This window comes from Trichomycterus rosablanca, chromosome 1 (assembly GCF_030014385.1).
Source record: "Trichomycterus rosablanca isolate fTriRos1 chromosome 1, fTriRos1.hap1, whole genome shotgun sequence".
Taxonomy (NCBI): Eukaryota; Metazoa; Chordata; class Actinopteri; order Siluriformes; family Trichomycteridae; genus Trichomycterus; species Trichomycterus rosablanca.
In genome coordinates, this window is record NC_085988.1 from 26,318,851 (window position 1) to 26,337,324 (window position 18,474).

The 18,474-nt window shown below is 38.8% G+C and overlaps 2 protein-coding genes across 3 annotated transcripts in view; one reads left to right on the forward strand and one right to left on the reverse strand.

Annotated features, from left to right (window-relative positions):
- The first annotated feature begins 610 nt into the window (after positions 1-610).
- smu1a (SMU1 DNA replication regulator and spliceosomal factor a) lies at positions 611-10,307 on the forward strand. The gene is made up of 12 exons (XM_063001260.1): positions 611-695; positions 2,724-2,934; positions 3,024-3,176; positions 3,298-3,408; positions 4,569-4,697; positions 4,789-4,908; positions 5,020-5,136; positions 5,236-5,363; positions 6,481-6,607; positions 6,790-6,957; positions 8,336-8,488; positions 9,969-10,307. Exons 1-12 carry the CDS (start codon positions 670-672, stop codon positions 10,065-10,067), a joined length of 1,542 nt encoding a protein of 513 aa, XP_062857330.1. The 5' UTR covers positions 611-669; the 3' UTR covers positions 10,068-10,307.
- Positions 10,308-12,845: 2,538 nt separating this feature from the next.
- The window catches only part of elp1 (elongator acetyltransferase complex subunit 1), a 34,303-nt gene continuing 28,674 nt past the window's right edge, over positions 12,846-18,474 (reverse strand). For both annotated transcript variants that reach the window (XM_062990952.1, XM_062990956.1), the window contains 7 exons: positions 17,233-17,293; positions 17,026-17,139; positions 16,763-16,874; positions 15,171-15,298; positions 14,820-14,971; positions 13,062-13,140; positions 12,846-12,979 (listed from right to left, as the gene is read on the reverse strand). In XM_062990952.1, the coding sequence (XP_062847022.1) occupies positions 12,912-12,979; positions 13,062-13,140; positions 14,820-14,971; positions 15,171-15,298; positions 16,763-16,874; positions 17,026-17,139; positions 17,233-17,293 (714 nt within the window). In that variant the 3' untranslated portion in view covers positions 12,846-12,911. The remainder of the gene's footprint in view (positions 12,980-13,061; positions 13,141-14,819; positions 14,972-15,170; positions 15,299-16,762; positions 16,875-17,025; positions 17,140-17,232; positions 17,294-18,474) is intronic.

Here is an 18,474-nt window from a genome sequence, read left to right on the forward strand (position 1 = left end):
CCAGGCCTGGGACAGGCACTGAGAGCGCACTAGGCTTTGTAGTTTGGGCTCAGTGGTTAAGGTACTGGATTAGTAAACAGAAGGTTGCCGGTTCAAGCCCCGCCACCACCAAGTTGCCACTGTTGGGTCCCTGAGCAAGGCCCTTAACCCTCAATTGCTCATCGTGTTCAGCTCATTGTGTAAGTCGCTTTGGATAAAAGCGTCTGCTAAATGCTGAAAATGTAAATGTAAATGTATGAAAATGAAAACTGCCGGCACGGTGGCTCAGTAGGTAGCACTGTCGCCTCACAGCAAGAAGGTCCTGGGTTTGATCCCCAGGTGGAGCAGTCCGGGTCCTTTCTGTGTGGAGTTTGCATGCTCTCCCCGTCGGCGTGGGTTTCCTACGGGAGCTCCAGTCTCCTCCCACAGTCCAAAGACATGCAAGTGAGGTGAATTGGAGATACATAATTGTCCAAGACTGGACCGTTTCTGTCATGAATGTAAACAAAGTGTGTAAAACATGACGTTAAAATCCTAATAAATAAATAAAATGATAACTAAGTGTAACGCGTTCACGTGAACACCAGGTGGAGGTTTGTGCTGTTCGGAATCTGTAGATGTAACCAGAGGAGGAAGAGTTTGGTGTTCCGGTGTAGAGTGTGTGTCGTGTCTTATACTTTTCTATACAACATGTCTCTCGAAATAGAATCAGCAGAGTAAGTAAATTATTGTGCACTTTTAACAGATATACTGTATTATGTTATCTGCTCTATTTGAAGCTGCAGTCGCAGAGGTTAAACACCTATTTAGAGCGACCAGGCATGGCTGTGTACAGTTAGCATGCCATCGTTAGCATTAGCATAGCTAGTGAATTTTGTGTTTTTATGCAGATTTACACCCTGTATGAGAGTTCCGCCACACAGTTTGACGCTTTTATATTCAGTCATTATATTCAGACTTGCATATATTTGAAAATTATTTGTTGCTGTGCAGAATAATATATTTTATCGCTTGTGCTGGTCACCAGGCTAATAGTTAGCACTAGCTTTAGCCGTTAGCTGTAGCATCAATGATTGCTACCCTGCTGCTGTTTTAACTGCTTTATTATGTATGTATTTAGAATACACCACCAGATAAGCGCAGATTTTAACTTTAGTGGTACAAAACAAAAAAGCATAACATACAGGGGTAATTATTCATAGTATCGAACCCCCATAATAATATTTCATGATGATGGGTCATTGTATGGAATACAGAAGCTGTACGGACTACAGTAACAACACGATAGTCGATGTGTATAAACGTTATGTATAAAATATTCTATAATATTTAAAATGTAAGTCTTATTGTATAGTAAACATTTGAATATTCATCATTTTATAATACCAAAGGCTCTACATTCCTATTTTTTTGTGTATTAAAACAACACATAGTTTGACTAAAAAGGTTATGAAACTTTTCAAAAGATTTTCTAAGCACTTCATGCCTTTAAAATATTATGCATTGAATAAATGTAATATTGATTGATTGACATGACACAGAGCTTTTGGGAAATGCAGGACACCCATGACCCTAGAGCATGCCACTGTCAATTTTTAATGACCGTATCAATAATACAACAGTATTATAATACAATATGTATTACAATAATATGACGGTGAATCGTATAAATAGTTGCCACACAAGTTCTTGTTCATTATAGCCATAATACTATCTAAATATCCATCTAAATGTCTAAATTATGTAAACAAATACAGCTTTACTTGTGCATATTCATCATAGCCATTGGTCTGCATCATTTCTGAACGGTCACATAATCAGACTCAGACTCAGCTTTATTGTCATTCAACCACGTACATGATAGAACGAAATACAGTTTCCCAGGTGTGTGACATGAATAAAATAAAATAGAATAAAATATAGAATAATATAGAATAAACTAAGATAAGTAATAAACTGAGAAACTAAAAAAAGAGTACAAGTACAAAGTTTACAAGTATTGCATAATCACAGTGTTTTCACTGTTAAGTTTGTATAGTTTGATCTACCAAGGTGTGGTGGTTTCCTATATTCACATGCATTACCATTTATTGTTAAGGCCATTGATAATGTTGCGGTTATGGTACTGCACTAGTAATTTAGTAAAAGTCACTGATTGTAGCCCCACCACCACCAGGTTGCCAATGTTTTGCCCCTGAGCAAGGCCCTTAATCCTCAGTTGCTTGCATTGTATTCAGTCACAATAGTAAGTTGCTTTGGCTAAAAATGACTGCTAAATGCCATGAATGTGTACTGTTTGAGATGTTTAATGTTTGAATACTTCATTAAAAGTCACTATGCAGTATTTCATTTTAATGTATTCTCATGATCTCTTTAATTTGTGCAGACTGAAAATGTAATGAATAAGGACAGTAGATACCACACCACCATCACAGATTGACCTAAAAAACTAAATATGTTTCCTAACATATAATTTTATGTTACACTTTTATAATTTTTCTATTATATCACATATTACATATATATGTATTACCTACCGGCATTGTACTGTAATACTTACAGTATTACTAATTAATATTTCTTATGCACACTAAGCCTTACTTAATTAATAATTTTTAACTGAGTCTTTTACTTACCTTTTTTTCTTTTCTGATGTACCTTGAGCTGTTGTAATACTTGACTTTCCCTTTGGGATTAATAAAGTTCTATCTATCTAACCTGGCTTCTGATTTTTTCATTTTCAGCGTGATTCGTCTGATCATGCAGTATTTGAAGGAAAATAACTTGCATCGCACCCTGGCCACACTGCAGGAGGAGACCACTGTGTCCCTCAACACAGTAGACAGTATCGAAAGTTTCGTGGCAGATATAAACAGTGGCCACTGGGACACTGTCCTGCAGGCTATCCAGTCCCTCAAACTCCCAGACAAGACGCTGATCGATCTTTATGAGCAGGTGAGTGTTTCTCACTGTGGTACTGTTTTTTTTTTTTTTTTTTGCAGCTTGTCTTGCTGGCTAGTTTACTAAAAAGAGTTGTTTTGTAGGTTGTGCTGGAGCTGATCGAGCTGAGAGAGCTGGGTGCTGCCAGGTCATTACTGAGACAAACTGACCCAATGATCATGCTGAAGCAGACTCAGCCTGAGCGCTACATTCACCTGGAGAACCTGCTGGCTCGCTCTTACTTTGACCCTAGAGAGGTGTGTTTTGGGGAAAAAGAAATCATATGTTTTACCTTATGCAAATAATAACAATCACCCTTTTGATTGTCTAGAATATTACACTCATGTACATGTTTATCTTTTGTCTGTGTATCTGTAGGCGTACCCTGATGGCAGCAGTAAGGAAAAAAGGCGTGCAGCCATTGCTCAGGCTCTTGCAGGAGAGGTCAGCGTGGTGCCACCATCTCGTCTTATGGCCCTGCTTGGACAGGTAAGAAGAAATTTATGGAATCTGTCAAAATTATTGTGTTGCTGACTTTGATTATGAAAACACATACTACATTTATATTGTAGAAGTGATAGTTCTCTGGTTTTGCCCCCCACTCCCTTTACCATATTGATTAAAAACAAGTAGTCAGTTGGATTTTCAGCTCAAAGAGTTGGGGCAGTTTATGTGCATTCACAAGAGAGCTGCCGCTGCTTCTGCTTCTTTCAGCTGCTCTTGTTTGTTGTTGCCACAGCGGATCATTCATCTCTATCATGTCCCGTCCTAAACATTCCACTTTCATCCATCACCACATCCATAGACCTCTTTGGTCTTCCTCTCTTGAATATATGTGTGTGTTTGTGTTTGTGTGTGTGTGTGTGTGTGTGTGTGTGTTGGCATTTCGTCAGTGGCTAGCTTTTCTAATTTTAAAAGATATTGTTTTAATCAGTGTATCTCAGTAGGAATAAATATAGTGCATGTATTAAGTACAGTGTGTACTTTTGAGAGCAGCCATAAATTGTTGTAAGTAATTAATTTTCCTTATGATTACATAAAAGCTGAACATGAAACTTATGTTAGGAAAAGATGCATAATTGTTTTTAGTCTTTAGGGCCCACTTGTATGCATTTAAAGAAGGATAGAATATGAGCAGGCCTGCAACGAATATTTAATTCCATTTGACTACTCTTGTTAGGGGTCACCACAGCAGATGATTCTTCTGCGTATTTGATTTGGTACAGTTTTTTTATGCCAAATGCCCTTTCTGATGCAACCCTCTTATTACTCCGGGCTTGCGATTGGCACTGAGAGTGCACTGAGTCCAGCCATGTGCCTTCTGTATTTGAAGAAACTGGAACCTCCAGAGCTCAGGCATTGCTGTTACCAGCAGTGTGGCTCTTACCGTTACATCACTCAAGAAAGAAAGTGGACAATACTGTACAGTACATATTAACACTGCCATTATATTAATTTGGGATAGGATATTTTGATTACAGTCCAGACCAGTGCATTAATTAAATTAGATGGTTAATTTAGGGACTTCACACTATGAATAGTTATTTTGTATTTGTGTTCCTTTGTATTATGTCCTGACCAACTGGACTGTTTGTATTCATAAATTTGTTAAAGCAGATCTTAAATAACATGCCTTGTCTGTTGTCCAGTCTCTGAAGTGGCAGCAGCATCAGGGTCTCTTACCTCCTGGAATGACCATTGACTTGTTCAGAGGCAAAGCTGCAGTGAAAGACGTAGAAGAAGAGCGCTTCCCTACACAGCTGTGCAGACACATCAAGGTACTGTTTAAATCTAAAATGCTAAGGTGACTTTATCAGTATGTGATTGGATGATTTCATTATATAACTGTGTACCTGTCCTTATGTATAGTTCGGTCAGAAGTCCCATGTGGAGTGCTCTCGCTTCTCTCCTGATGGTCAGTACCTGGTTACAGGCTCTGTTGATGGTTTCATCGAGGTCTGGAACTTTACCACAGGCAAAATCAGAAAGGTGAACACTGACTTTGAGCTCACACACCAAATATTTTACCTTGGTTTTTCAGACATGATCTTCTTGATATTTGTTTGCATTTATTAACTGTCTGACGTCTCCACTGTGCAGGATCTTAAATACCAGGCGCAGGACAACTTCATGATGATGGATGATGCAGTTCTGTGCATGTGTTTCAGCAGAGACACAGAGATGCTGGCAACAGGAGCTCAGGATGGCAAAATTAAGGTCTGTGAAAGTCACTTATAGTAACTCTGCACATGGTGAATCCAAAAGTCATTACATTAGCTGAGCATATATGTGTTTGTACTGCTCGTATGTGTGCAGGTGTGGAAGATCCAAAGCGGACAATGTTTGCGGCGGTTTGAACGTGCTCACAGTAAAGGTGTCACATGTTTGAGCTTCTGTAAGGACAGCAGTCAGCTTCTTTCAGCTTCCTTTGACCAAACCATCAGGTGAGACACTGACTTCCATTCCAGAGTTAAAATGCTAACCTTGAGTTATATTTTGGTATTCATATCATGAATAATCAAAATTATTATTTTGTGGATTGTGTATTTAAAAGTCATAGGTTTAGCCAGCAGTACTGCAAGATTGTATATTATAACTAATGATTTAGTCATCTGATTGTATGCTTTATATAACATGTGCTTATGTCACATACAGTGGATTCAGAAGGTGTTTAGACTTTATTTAGGTTTTGCACACTTTGTGTTGTGGATTTGACTTAAAATGAATATAATTTTAAATGGGCAGTTGTAGCCTAGTGGTTAAGGTACTGGAGTAGAAATCAGAAGGTTGCTGGTTCCAGTCGGTCACTGCCAGGTTGTCACTGTTGGGCCCTTGAGCAAGGCCTTTAAACCTCAATTGCTTAGACAATATACTGTCACAGTACTGTAAGTCATTTTGGATAAAAGTGTCTGCTAAATGCTAAGAATGTTAATGTAAACCTTGTTTATGCTTAACACCACAAGTTTTTTAATTAAGTAAAATAAAAAATGTTAATCTTTAATTCACAAATAAAATCAGACCCTTTGCAGTGGCACTCCAACTTGTGGTCAGGGGCCTCATGTTTGCTGTTACTATCTTTGAGCCGTGTCTAGAACTTAAACCTAACTAGAATGGGTAAAAAACACATGCACACATGAAACTGATGTTAATTCTCATGAACCTTTCTTTGAACTTTTTTAGTTAAATAAACCTTTACTTTTTACTTACACAAATGCATTTGGTTAATACAAACAAATTTAGAATCTGCTACATGTGTCTGCAACACATTAAGAAAATTAGGACAGAGGCATGTTTACCACTGTATTAGATTACCTTCCCTGTTAATGACACTTTTTGAATATTTGGGAACTGAGGGTTGTAAATTTTGCAAGTGCAAATTTTGCAAAAACATGTTCTTCATTATGAGATCAAGTGTAGATTCATGCGTTAAAATGGCAAATATATCCAATTTAAAATCAAATCCACAACACAAAATGTAAAAGTCATTACGTCTGAATACTTTTTACTGTATGAGTCAGGCAGATAAAAAAATCGTTATTGTGGATGTTTTGTGCATTTCAGAGTTCATGGGCTGAAGTCAGGTAAGTGTCTGAAGGAGTTTAGAGGCCATTCCTCATTTGTCAATGAAGCCACATTCACTCCTGATGGACACTACGTCATAAGTGCCTCCTCTGATGGAACAGTAAAGGTATTCATACACTCACTCTCCCTAAATGTTAAACAGAGTGCTATACAGACTGATCAGTTTTATATTGTATTCATAGTATTATATGTTTTCAATTACTAAATAGCAAACTCAGGGTAGGTCACCTTCAGTCACTGTACCACTGCTAGCAAATCTAATATTTTACATTATTTGCATTTCTTCAGATCTGGAATGTAAAGACCACAGAGTGTTCCCAAACTTTTAAATCTCTTGGTACCTCAGCCGGCACAGACATCACAGTAAACAACGTGATCCTGCTTCCTAAGAATCCAGAGCATTTTGTGGTGTGCAACCGCTCCAACACTGTGGTCATCATGAACATGCAGGGCCAGGTAAGAGTTCTTTCTAGTCAAATATCAAAAGACAGATTACTCATAGGTTTCTAAAACTTTTATCACTAGCATTTGTAATAGAATTGCAATGATCATGAATTTGCCATTTTGTAAAACTGATTTTGAGTAGGCATTTCAAACACTTATTTTATTACATACATTACAGCCTGTACTGCTTATTTTCATTTCACAAAGCTTGAAACAGCTCCAAACCGCTGTTATGGGATGGGATTAAGTAGTAAGAGAGACTGAGGGAGAGCTTATAGTCTGGGTTTAGCGCCATCTGATTTTCACCTTTTTGGCATGCTCAAAGAAGCTTTAAGGGGAAGAAGATTTTCATCTGATGATAATGATGTGAAAGCAGTGGTGCATCAGTGGCTACACGCTCAACCAAAAAATTTTTTTTGCTGATGGCATTAAAAAGTTAGTACAATGCTGAAAAAAAATGAATCAGAAGGTGACCGTAGAAAAGTGATGTCATTTGTTTTTGAAATAAGTGCATCACCCCATTGCTGCCATATTTAGGGGTCGCCATAGCTGATCTGGTCTGCATGCACTTCTTTACACAACCCTTCTATCTTTATCTGGGTTTGGGACTGGCACTAGGAGCGCACTGACAAGTGTACCTCCCAAAGGTTAGACTGTTCTCTATAACTTCCCACAAGGCTTTAATTAAGTTTAAATCTGGTGATTGTGCACTGTCAGGGCCATAGTAGCTCAGTGGTAAAGGTACTGGACCAGCAGTCAGAAGGTTGCTGGTTCAAGCCCCACCACTGCCAAGTTACCACTGTTGGGTTCTGAGTGAGGCCCTTAAACCTCAATTGCTCAAATTGTGTTCTGTACACAATTGTGTACAACTTTAAGTGGTTTTGGGTGAGTTCAAAATGTTCATTCGACACAATTTGCCTGTGTAGACCAAATACATAGCAAGTGAGCAGATTAGCCTATGTGTACAGAAGCAACATGGTGTCTGGAAATGCTTTAGAAGTGCATATTATTGCCCCAAATATTTGACTGTCCCCCAGTTACCTTGTAATTAGTTATTATTTGTGTCACTGAATTAAATCATTTAACAGTCAAAGCATGTCAGGGGTAAGTAATCAGTCTTAATATCTGATGCAGCTGAAATATTGTCTTACCCAAAAAATTGATTGACCACACCCAAACCGGGTTTAAAAGCATAAGGTTTTAAAACAAAAAAAGTCTATCTAGTGTCAGGCCTTTACTCTTGAAGGTTTGGTGGAAGTAAAGCAGAATTTTGGTTTCATATTGGCTGAGCCTTGTAATTAAATTAATTTCTGTATATGCACGTTCATTTCTTCACAGCTACATTTATTTGCTGAGTGATTTTTTGTCTCCTTGAAATGTCATATTGCAGATCGTGAGAAGCTTCAGCTCTGGTAAGAGAGAGGGGGGAGACTTTGTGTGCTGTACGATCTCTCCCAGAGGAGAGTGGATCTACTGTGTGGGAGAGGACTTTGTGCTTTACTGCTTCAGCACAGTCACTGGCAAACTGGAGAGAACTCTGACTGTAAGTCTTTCCATTCATTCCTCATACTATGTTCTTAAAGAAAAATTCAAGAAATGCTTTGTAATTACATTTTGTTTCATTAATAAATGCTGCGTGAGGGCAGAATTCATCTTGCTGTTGACTACACAAACATGAGCAATGGCTACGTCATACTCCCTGCATTTGTGTGAAGTGGTGTTTAAATCCTTCAAAATTACCATGATAAGACACCGAGGTGGCGCAGTGGGATATTTCGCTAGCACACCTGCGCCGAGATTTTGAACACCTCGGTTCTAAATCTCGGCTCTGCCACCGGTCAGCTAGGCACCATTTAGCGGGCACGATTGTCTGTGCCTGCAAGCAGACAATAAATGGCTATTGTGTCTGCTGGCTGGGATGAATGGACTATGTGGGTGGGGTCTTCAAACGCTGTGTAAGGGCCCTGGTTAGCAGATAGAGGCGCCTGTGCAGAATGCATGGGTGAAAAAAGGGGTCCGCTAGGACTGCGCACGGGTCGGAGGAGGCGTGAGCAGCAACATACCCTTACCCTCGAATGCAATCAAGGATCCACAGCAGCAGAAGACAGATTGACTATGCTAAATCGGGAGAAAAAGGGAGTAAATGCATAAATAAATAGAAAAAAAAAGAAGCCATGTTTATAATAATGAGATCATAGTAAAATGAGACAAGGATAGACAGTAAACAAACTAAATAAGTGTTAATAGACCCATTAAATGTTGTTTATAAATATGGCAGTTTTACATATTCAAATAGCTTTTTATTTTTTCCACATTTATTCTAATACTTTCTGGATTTTCTATATTACAGCATAGTAAATAGTTTTAAAAGTAAAAATGTTATAAACACATTTGTGACGGTGAAATACATATTTTTCAATGTACGTCCATGCCAAATATGTACATATGTAAAAGATGCTATGTCCCAAACCTCTTAATTCCCATGCATAAGTTCACTTAAATACTAATGACACTATTGTGGTGGTGCTTATTAAACATTCGGGACACGACTCGGCTCTGTTCTTGTCAGTTTTGCTCTTTTGATGCTGCTCTGCCCCCTGCTGGCTATCTATTCGTATCTTTTAGTCGCCGCTGCTTATTTCAAAGACGCATGCGCAAATATTCGTCTGGTCTCACAGCAGGCACAAGGTATGAGCAAGAACGGATTAAGGATAGTCTGGGCCCCTGGGCAAAGAGTTGGCTAGGGCCCCCAAAAGCATGGCTAGGGTCCAAAAGCATGGCTAGGGCCCCCAAGAGGCCCTGGGGTCAAAGTCCCTAATAGTCAGAGGATCCTTAAAACTTTGACCCCAGAGGCCCTGGGGTCAAAGTCCCTAATAGTCAGACCTCCTTAAAATGAGGTCAGGGGGCCCCCCGGGGCCCCCTGACCTCAAGGGCCCCTGGGCGCTGGCCCCACTGGCCCGGTCAGTAATCCAGCCATGGGTATGAGATTTGTTTTATGACCTAGTTTCTGTGTTCTGTACCAGGTCCATGAGAAGGATGTGATTGGAATTGCTCATCACCCTCATCAAAACATGATTGCAACATACAGTGAAGACGGCCTGCTTAAGCTCTGGAAGCCTTAAAGCCTCAGACCTGACCAGCAATTTTCAAGGCATGGATTGAGTGGATTTTTTTGTACATATTTTTTTTATTATTATACTTCAATATGAATAGTATGTTTCATTTTTTGTCTGGTTTGAGAATGAGAAGCAGTCTAAGGTTTCAGTCTTTGTCATTGTGTAATAGCTGATAATTGTTCCAATGCATTTAGCATTTTACATTAAAAATATGTTCACCTTTACAATTAAACTGTTTGAACATGATGTGTTTGTGTCAGAGTTGTGGGTCTTGCTGGTCTCAGGTGTCCTTTACCTCATTTTTGATAGTCTGGTTATATATGCAAAACACAAGAAGTTTTTTTGAAATACAGTGAAATAAATAGCGTTATTCATAGGGTACACACTGCAGTCTGCACTGCAGCATTAAGTATCTGTACAGGATGTTAAAGTGCAGAGGAGCTAAACACAATGAATAAAATAGTAAGTCTAATGGTAGTTCTCTTAATGGTAGTTCTAAAACTTATTAAGAGAATGATTGCTGGCCTCGGGAGACTATACTAATTCTAAAGTTCTATACTAATTTAACAGGGTTTTTTCCACATCTTATTTTTAAATGTTCCATGCAAATCCAATTCCAAAGTTGGGACAGTCATTTATTTGAAAATACAACCATTTCTAATTTATAATACAACTTTTACAGGTACAGTGCCTTGCAAAAGTATTCACCCCCTTGGCTTTTTACCTCTTTTGTTAAATTACAGCCTGTAATTTAAATGTTTTTTTAATCTGAATTTTATGTAATAGATCTGCACAAAGTAATTTAAGTTGGTGAGGTGAAATGAGGAAAAAAAAAAAATATATATATATATATATAAAATAAAATAATAAACACCCCCTTTGCTATGAAGCCCCTAAAAAGTTCTGGTGCAACCAATTACCTTCAGAAGTCACATAATTAGTGAAATAAAGTTAACCTGTGTGCAATCTAAGTGTCACATGATCTGTCAGTATATATACACCTTTTCTGAAAGGCCCCAGAGGCTGCAATACCACTAAGCAAGAGGCACCACTAACCAAACAAAACCATGAAGACCAAGGAGCTCTCCAAACAAGTCAGGGATAAAGTTGTTGAGAAGTACAAGTCAGGATTGGGTTATAGAAATATTTCCAAATCTTTGATGATCCCCCGAAGCACAATCAAATCCATCATCATCAAATAAAAATAACATGGTACCACAACAAATCTGCCAAGAGGGGGCCGTCCACCACAACTCACAGACCGGGCAAGGAGGGCAATAATCAGAGAGGCAGCACAGAGACCACAGGTAACCCTGAAGGAGCTGCAGAGTTCCACAGCAGAGACTGGAGTATCTGTCCATAGGACCACATTAAGCCTTACACTCCACAGAGCTGGGCTTTATAGAAGGGTGGCCAGAAAAAAGCCATTACTTAAAGATAAAAATAGGAAAGAACGTTTTGAGTTTGCCAAAAAGCATGTGAAAGACTCCCCAAATGTATGGAGAAAGGTGCTCTGGTCAGATGAGACTAAAATTGAACTTTTTGGCCACCAAGAATAATGCTATGTCTGGCGCAAACCCAACACATCTTATCACCCCAAGAACACCATTCCCACAATGAAACATGGAGGTGGCAGCATCATGCTGTGGGGATGTTTCTCAGCAGCAGGGACTGGGAAACTTGTCAGAATCGAGGGAAAGATGGATGGTGCTAAATACAGGGATATTCTTGAGCAAAACCTGTTTCAGTCTGCCAGTGATTTGAGACTGGGATGGAGGTTTACCTTTCAGCAGGACAATGACCCTAAGCATACTGCAAAAGCAACACTCGAGTGGTTTGAGAATCCAATTGAGAATCTGTGGTCAGACTTGAAGATTGCTGTTCACCAGTGGAAACCATCCAGCTTGAAAGAGCTGGAGCAGTTTTGCCTTGAGGAACGGGCAAAAATCCCAGTGGCTAGATGTGGCTAACTCGTACAGACTTATCCAAAGCGACTGGCAGCTATAATTCCTGCAAAAGGTGGCTCTACAAAGTACTGACATTAGGGGGGTGAAAAAAAATTCACAGTTTCAAAGTTGTAGGCCTGTTCTGTAAATAAAATGCCCAGGGGGGTGAGAATACTTTTGCAAGGCTCTGTATATAATTAAAACAGCACAAAGAAAAAAAATTTCACATTATTTTATGCTGAGGGCAGGGCAGTTGTAGCTTAGTGGTTTAGGTATTGGACTAGTAATTTAGAAGGTTGCCAGTTTAAATCCCACCACTGCCAGGTTGCCACTGTTGGGCCCTTGAGCAAAACCTTTAACCCTCAATTGCTTGGACAATATACTGTCACAGTAGTGTAAGTCGCTTTCGATTAAAGTGTCTGCTAAATGCCAAAAATGTAAATGATTCATAATGTAATGTCTGCATCAAATGAAAAAAAAAGGTTGGGACAGGGGCTGTGGTGACAAATTTACCTTTCACATTGTTTTTGAAAACAGCAGACATTGTAATCTTTGGGCCAAAGTGCAGAGGACAATTCCCAGCCTCTGTCTTGGTATGAGGGTGTGTATGTGCCAATGAAGTTTGAACATCTGAGAGGGCACTATTTATGTTGATGGGGACATACATTATGGAGCAGCATATGGTTCCATCTAGATTACATCTTTTTCCCAGGGATGGTCCTACTTATTTCAGCAAGAATGCCATGCAACATTCCGCTCACTGAGTGCAGGTTCAAGACTGGATTGCCTGCAGTCCAGATCTGACAATAAAAGTGTGTGCTACAAAAAAAAAAGGCAGTTTTGATTGTTATATATTGCATTATTTAATGGCACACTGTAAAATCCATGGTTTAGGAACAGTCAACTACTGGAGTATTGAGAGTTTCCATTTGACAGACTGGCGAAGCTTGGGTGGTGTGAGGCTCTCTGCATCTGAGAAAAAAAGGAGAGCTTTTTATTAATGCACTACTCAGATAACTGACTGTTTCAGTGATGCTGCAGCAGGTTTACTTACCTTGTTGAGGTATGGTAGCTGCTCTGGGTTGCTGAAAAGAAGCCATGATGCTGTTGGCTGTTGAGTTTGGGCCAGTAATCTAAAAAAATAAACATCAGAAAAATTTAAATTCTAATCAGCTGAAATAATCAACACAATGCAATACCAAAACCATTGAAAACAACTAACCTCTTTATATGTATAAGACATTAAGTCGATCGGTATTAGTGCTTTCATGCAAGCTAATAAACGTTACATTTTTGTTTTTTAATTGGATCGCTAGTATTGGGTAAATCAGCATCAAAATCTCAATTTACCTGAAAGAACTTGGAAACCCCTACCAGCATGTTATCCTATAATATTTAAGACACCAGCACACTCTTAAAAGATGAACCTTAAGTCTACGATGCTTAATTTAAAGTCTACAAGGCACAGGAAGGTAAGTCACTGACCATAAAACTACAGTTGACAATCAAATAACTGTAATTAAACTATAAACAGAATATGCTATGTTTGGCTAACCCAGATCTTCCTCCTCTCTACTCCAAAGTAGTTCATAACCAATTGCGTTCTAATGATGGAAGCAATACAAACGTTTTTATATTCATAACCTGTGTAAGTCTGTGTAAACGTATTTTTAGGGAATGGAAGAAATCTGGAGCTGTGCTACTTACAGTCCTTTGTTACTCATTAAATGTTATACTTTTTTTACATTAGTAAATTAAAATCATTTTTGGGTGCTCGAACGGCACAGTGATAAATATCTCTAGCCCACTATTGCTGGGATCTAGATTTCAAATTCCCAGCAGTGCTATTAAACAGGACAAGTGGCCCCTTGATGGGTTGGTGCACCGTCTGTGATTTGCGGCCAGTGATTCTGGAGCAAACAGACCCTCAACAACCATGACCAGGATTGGGCATTAGATAAGTGAAAAAAAGTCAGCCACCAGTAGCCTTAGCTGCCCTGAAGGGGCAATGCTTTATGCTGATACAGAACATCTAACAGATTATAGCATTAAAACAGACAGAAGTTAACTACAGTGTTACCCACAGTTGAGGGTAAGGTATCTCTAAACAGGACTCGCCTGAAATTCCCACCCACCTCTAAAGTGACTGGTTAGTAAAAATGTGTGAATTGGTGTGGGTATGAGTCCGGTGGAGACAGACACCACAATATAAATTGTATATTAAATTAGTAGCTAGGGCTCAGTGGGTAGCACTGTCGCCCCACAGCAAGGTGGTCCTGGGTTTGATTCCCAGGTGAAGTGGATCGGATCCTTTCTGTATAGAGTTTGCATGTTCTTCCTGCGTCTGTGTGGGTTTTCTCCGGGTGCTTCGGTTTCCTCCCACAGTCAGGTAATAATTTGCCGTGTGTGTGTGTTTGCCCTGTGATGGACAGGCAACCTGTCCAGGGTAGTTTCTGAATTTTGCACAGAGAATTGTACCTGCCACTACCATGAATCAAATGAATGAATGAATTAGTAGCTAGTAGTGTAACTAGATTAGAGTACCAGTAAGTATAGCAGTATGCAATTTGGGACAGAGCCTTTGGTTCCGGAAGAGAGTATGAAAGACTGTGTACAGTAATGAAGCTCAATATTTTCTTATATTCTCAATAATGACTTATAATTGCTTTGACATTTGTTCTATAATTTAATTGCCTTTATGCACAGAGGCTGTATTGAATCAAACCGTTTTCCACTCTATCACTACTGCATAATTTAACAGATGGCAAAAATTCTTCCACTCCCAATAATAAAATGTGTGTATTTCTCCTACTGGTGTGTTGCTTTGCTGAAGTCCTTCCTGCCAGATTTCTGGAATGCTCGTCTTGATGAGTGCGAGTAGCTCACTGTAGTCAGACTGCAGGCTTCTGGCTGGCTTATCAAACTGAAACAGCACCAGAGCTTTCAGCAGACTGTGCATCTCCTCTGTGAAGATGAAAAAAAAGTACAGATCTTCGTCTGGTATTTTACAACAAGCAATTACAGTGATACAGTAAGAGAATCAGTATTTAGCTTCTTTTGTCTGTGTTATTTGATATAGTGCATATATCCACCTGATATGTAATTGCTATTATGTGTATATTTTAACATATTTACACACAATTTAACAAATGAGTGATCTTACCCATCATTTGGTCAGCGACTTGGATGATCTGAATGAGGGCATGAAGCAGGGCAATATCCTCAAAGGGACTTCCCTCTTTTAAACTGTGCTTCTTTCCCTCTGCCTTCCTACGGTTCTTAGATGATCTCCTGAACAGAAAAAAACATCAGACAGTTTTAGACTCTTAACACTGGATTCTTTATTAAAGATAGTGGATACGGTTTAAGGTGAAGTTTCATGAAAACCTTGGCAAAATGTTGCATGTTGTTTAGATGTTATGTGGATTCCTGATGGTTACCAATAGCACAACTGCTTTGTTTAGAATTAGATCAGAATCAGCTTTAGAATCAGAATCAGATCAGAATCAGCTTTAGAATCAGAATCAGATCAGAAACAGTTTTAGAATCAGATTAGAATCAGCTTTAGAATCAGAAACAGCTTTAGAATCAGAATCAGATCAGAAAGAGCTTTAAAATCAGATCAGAATCAGCTTTAGAATCAGAATCAGCTTTAGAATCAGAATCAGATTAGAATCAGCTTTAAAATAAGAATCCAATCAGAATCAGCTTTAGAATCAGATTAGAATCAGACCAGAATCAGTTTTAGAATAAGAATTAGATCAGATTCAGCTTTAGAATCAGAATCAGATCAGAATCAGCTTTAGAATCTGAATCAGCTTTGGAATCAAAATCAGATCAGAAACAACTTTAGAATCAGATCAGAATCAGCTTTAGAATCAGAATCAGCTTTAGAAAAATAATTAGATCAGAATTAGCTTTAGAATAAGAATTAGATCAGAATTAGCTTTAGAATCAGATCAGAATCAGCTTTAGAATCAGAATCAGCTTTAGAATCAGAATCAGTTTTAGAATAAGACTTAGATCAGAATCTGCTTTAGAATCAGAATCAGCTTTAGAATCAGAATCAGATCAGAAACAACTTTAGAATCAGAATCAGCTTTAGAATCAGATCAGAATCAGCTTTATTCGCCAGGTATGTTTGCACACACAACAAATTAGGTTTTTGGCTGTTGGTAGCTCTTTACAATACACAGACAATTTAAAGACAAACCAACATACAATGTACAGATTATTTACCACTGTTCCAAGTTTTCTCCATTTGTGGACAATGGCTCTCACTGTGGTTCACTTGTGTCTCAGCTTTAGCAATGGCTTTATAATCCTCTCCAGGTAGATTTCCACGACTTGGTTTGGCATTTCTTTAAAATGTGGCATCATGTGCTGCTTTTTAAGATCTTCTAGTCTGCTTTACATTACCAGACAGGTCCTATTTAAGTGATATTTAGATTCAGCAGGTCTTTCAGTAATCCTGCCTGTGTGTGGCTAGTAAAATTGAACCCAACTGTCAACTGAATGTAATTTATTTAGTTAACTTTAGTAGTAAAGAGGGGCAATTACATTTTCATTTTTAGGTCTAAGTAGGGCTGAAAAGTACTTTCCTTTAATAAATGAATTATGAATGTTTTAGGAAGTTCTACAATCTGAAACTTAATAAATGTAACACATATGCAAAAGTAGTAAGAATTGTAAAGGGCAAATACTTTTTCACAGCACTGTAGTTAATAAAAGTACATCTGCAGTACTGGTACTCACGATGAGATGCGAGAGTTGCTTTGCGAGTACTTTGATCCGATACGGCTTCCAGTCATCACGCTGCTAGCCTCTGAGAAGAGCTCAGCGTCTGCGCAGTCAGGACCATCCTCATCTGAACATATGAACAGCGCAGCAAGCAGCGTCACAGGAAAGAAAGACAAAACAATGTAAATCCAAGCCGTTTTTGTTACTGTAAACATTACTAAAACTATTTTAATGCAATTTAATTAAAATAAAATACCAAAATGACTTAAATGATTTACCAATGAGCTCTAGCCTGGCCTTCTCCTTCAACTCTCGCACAACAGCCAGGCGGTTCTTGTGACGTGTAAACAGTACTTTCTGAGATTCGACAAAGGCCGCCTGAGTACTGTGAGCTAAACAGAACCAGCAACAAAGTCAAAGTGAGAAAAAAATGCAAAAGAAGCAGATTATTACAGAGTTTAAGTACAAAGATCTACTTATAATACCTTCAAGAAGAGCAGGCTTCAAATTGGTTTCAATAATATCCTGCCTGTTATAAAGGTAGATCTGTAATACAAAAGTAAGTCATAGACCATTAATACTAGATTGAAAGCCATATATCTCCATAGACCATTAATACTATATTGAAAGCTATATATATATATATATATATATATATATATACTGTATATACTGTATATATATATATATATATATATATATATATACGCATTCGCTGTGGCATCGTTTCCACAAGCTTCTGCAATGTCACAACATTTATTTCTGTCCAGAGTTGCATTAATTTTTCCTCAAGATCTTGTATTGATGATGGGAGATTTTGACCAGTGCGCAAAGTCTTCTTTAGAATCCCAAAGATTCTCAATTACCCCTTTTCCACCAACGTGGCACGGAGCCCGTTCCGGTTCCCGAACTTGACTTTGAACCGGTTCCGCGTGTTTCCACCGGAAAAAAGAGGTTCCAGACAGTGAACTAGCGGGCCAATCTGGCACCACAGAATACTTGGTTTTTCAGCCCGAACCGCGACGTCCATCGGTGGGCGTGTCATGTTGTGCAGCACAACGACAGCAACAATGGCGTCAGCTGGGGTCTCGTATGGAGCTTAATGCTGCATTTTTATCTTTTAAAGTTCACCTGATTACATTTTGAGCCAGTTTGCCGCTGATATTTTCAAAGCGCCTTTAAAAAGATGAACTGTGTGATGTGACGTGGTAAAAGTGACCCGGACAGAACGGAAAATGCTTAACGTGAAAAATAAAGCGTGAAGCTTTTTCAACTCCCCGAGCTGCATAACCACCACACATGTAAATCCAGCTAAACACAGATACATGTGGTATTTTAGAGTAGATTTGATGGTTATTTCACACAGATGGATGTTCGTGTTGTGGAACTTTAGTGATCTTTCACCGCTCAAGCTGAGCGCTGAGCAAATCGGCTATTTGTGCCAAGGGTCGCGGTGAAAGCGAAGCACAAAACGCTTCTCACGTTAATGAACTAAAGAAAACAACAACTGAGACAAACACGTCACGTCTTCTTATCACCGATTGTTAGATCGATGCTTTTTACATAAAAACAAACATCTGTAACAGCAGCACAAATACTCGCACATATTCTACACGCTCCGCCATGATATTACTACTCTTAACTTTCGTTAAGTAACGCCCACTGTTGATGACGCTGCTTGGTTTTCAAAAACTGGTAAAAACACAGGTTGGTTCTCTACAGAACAC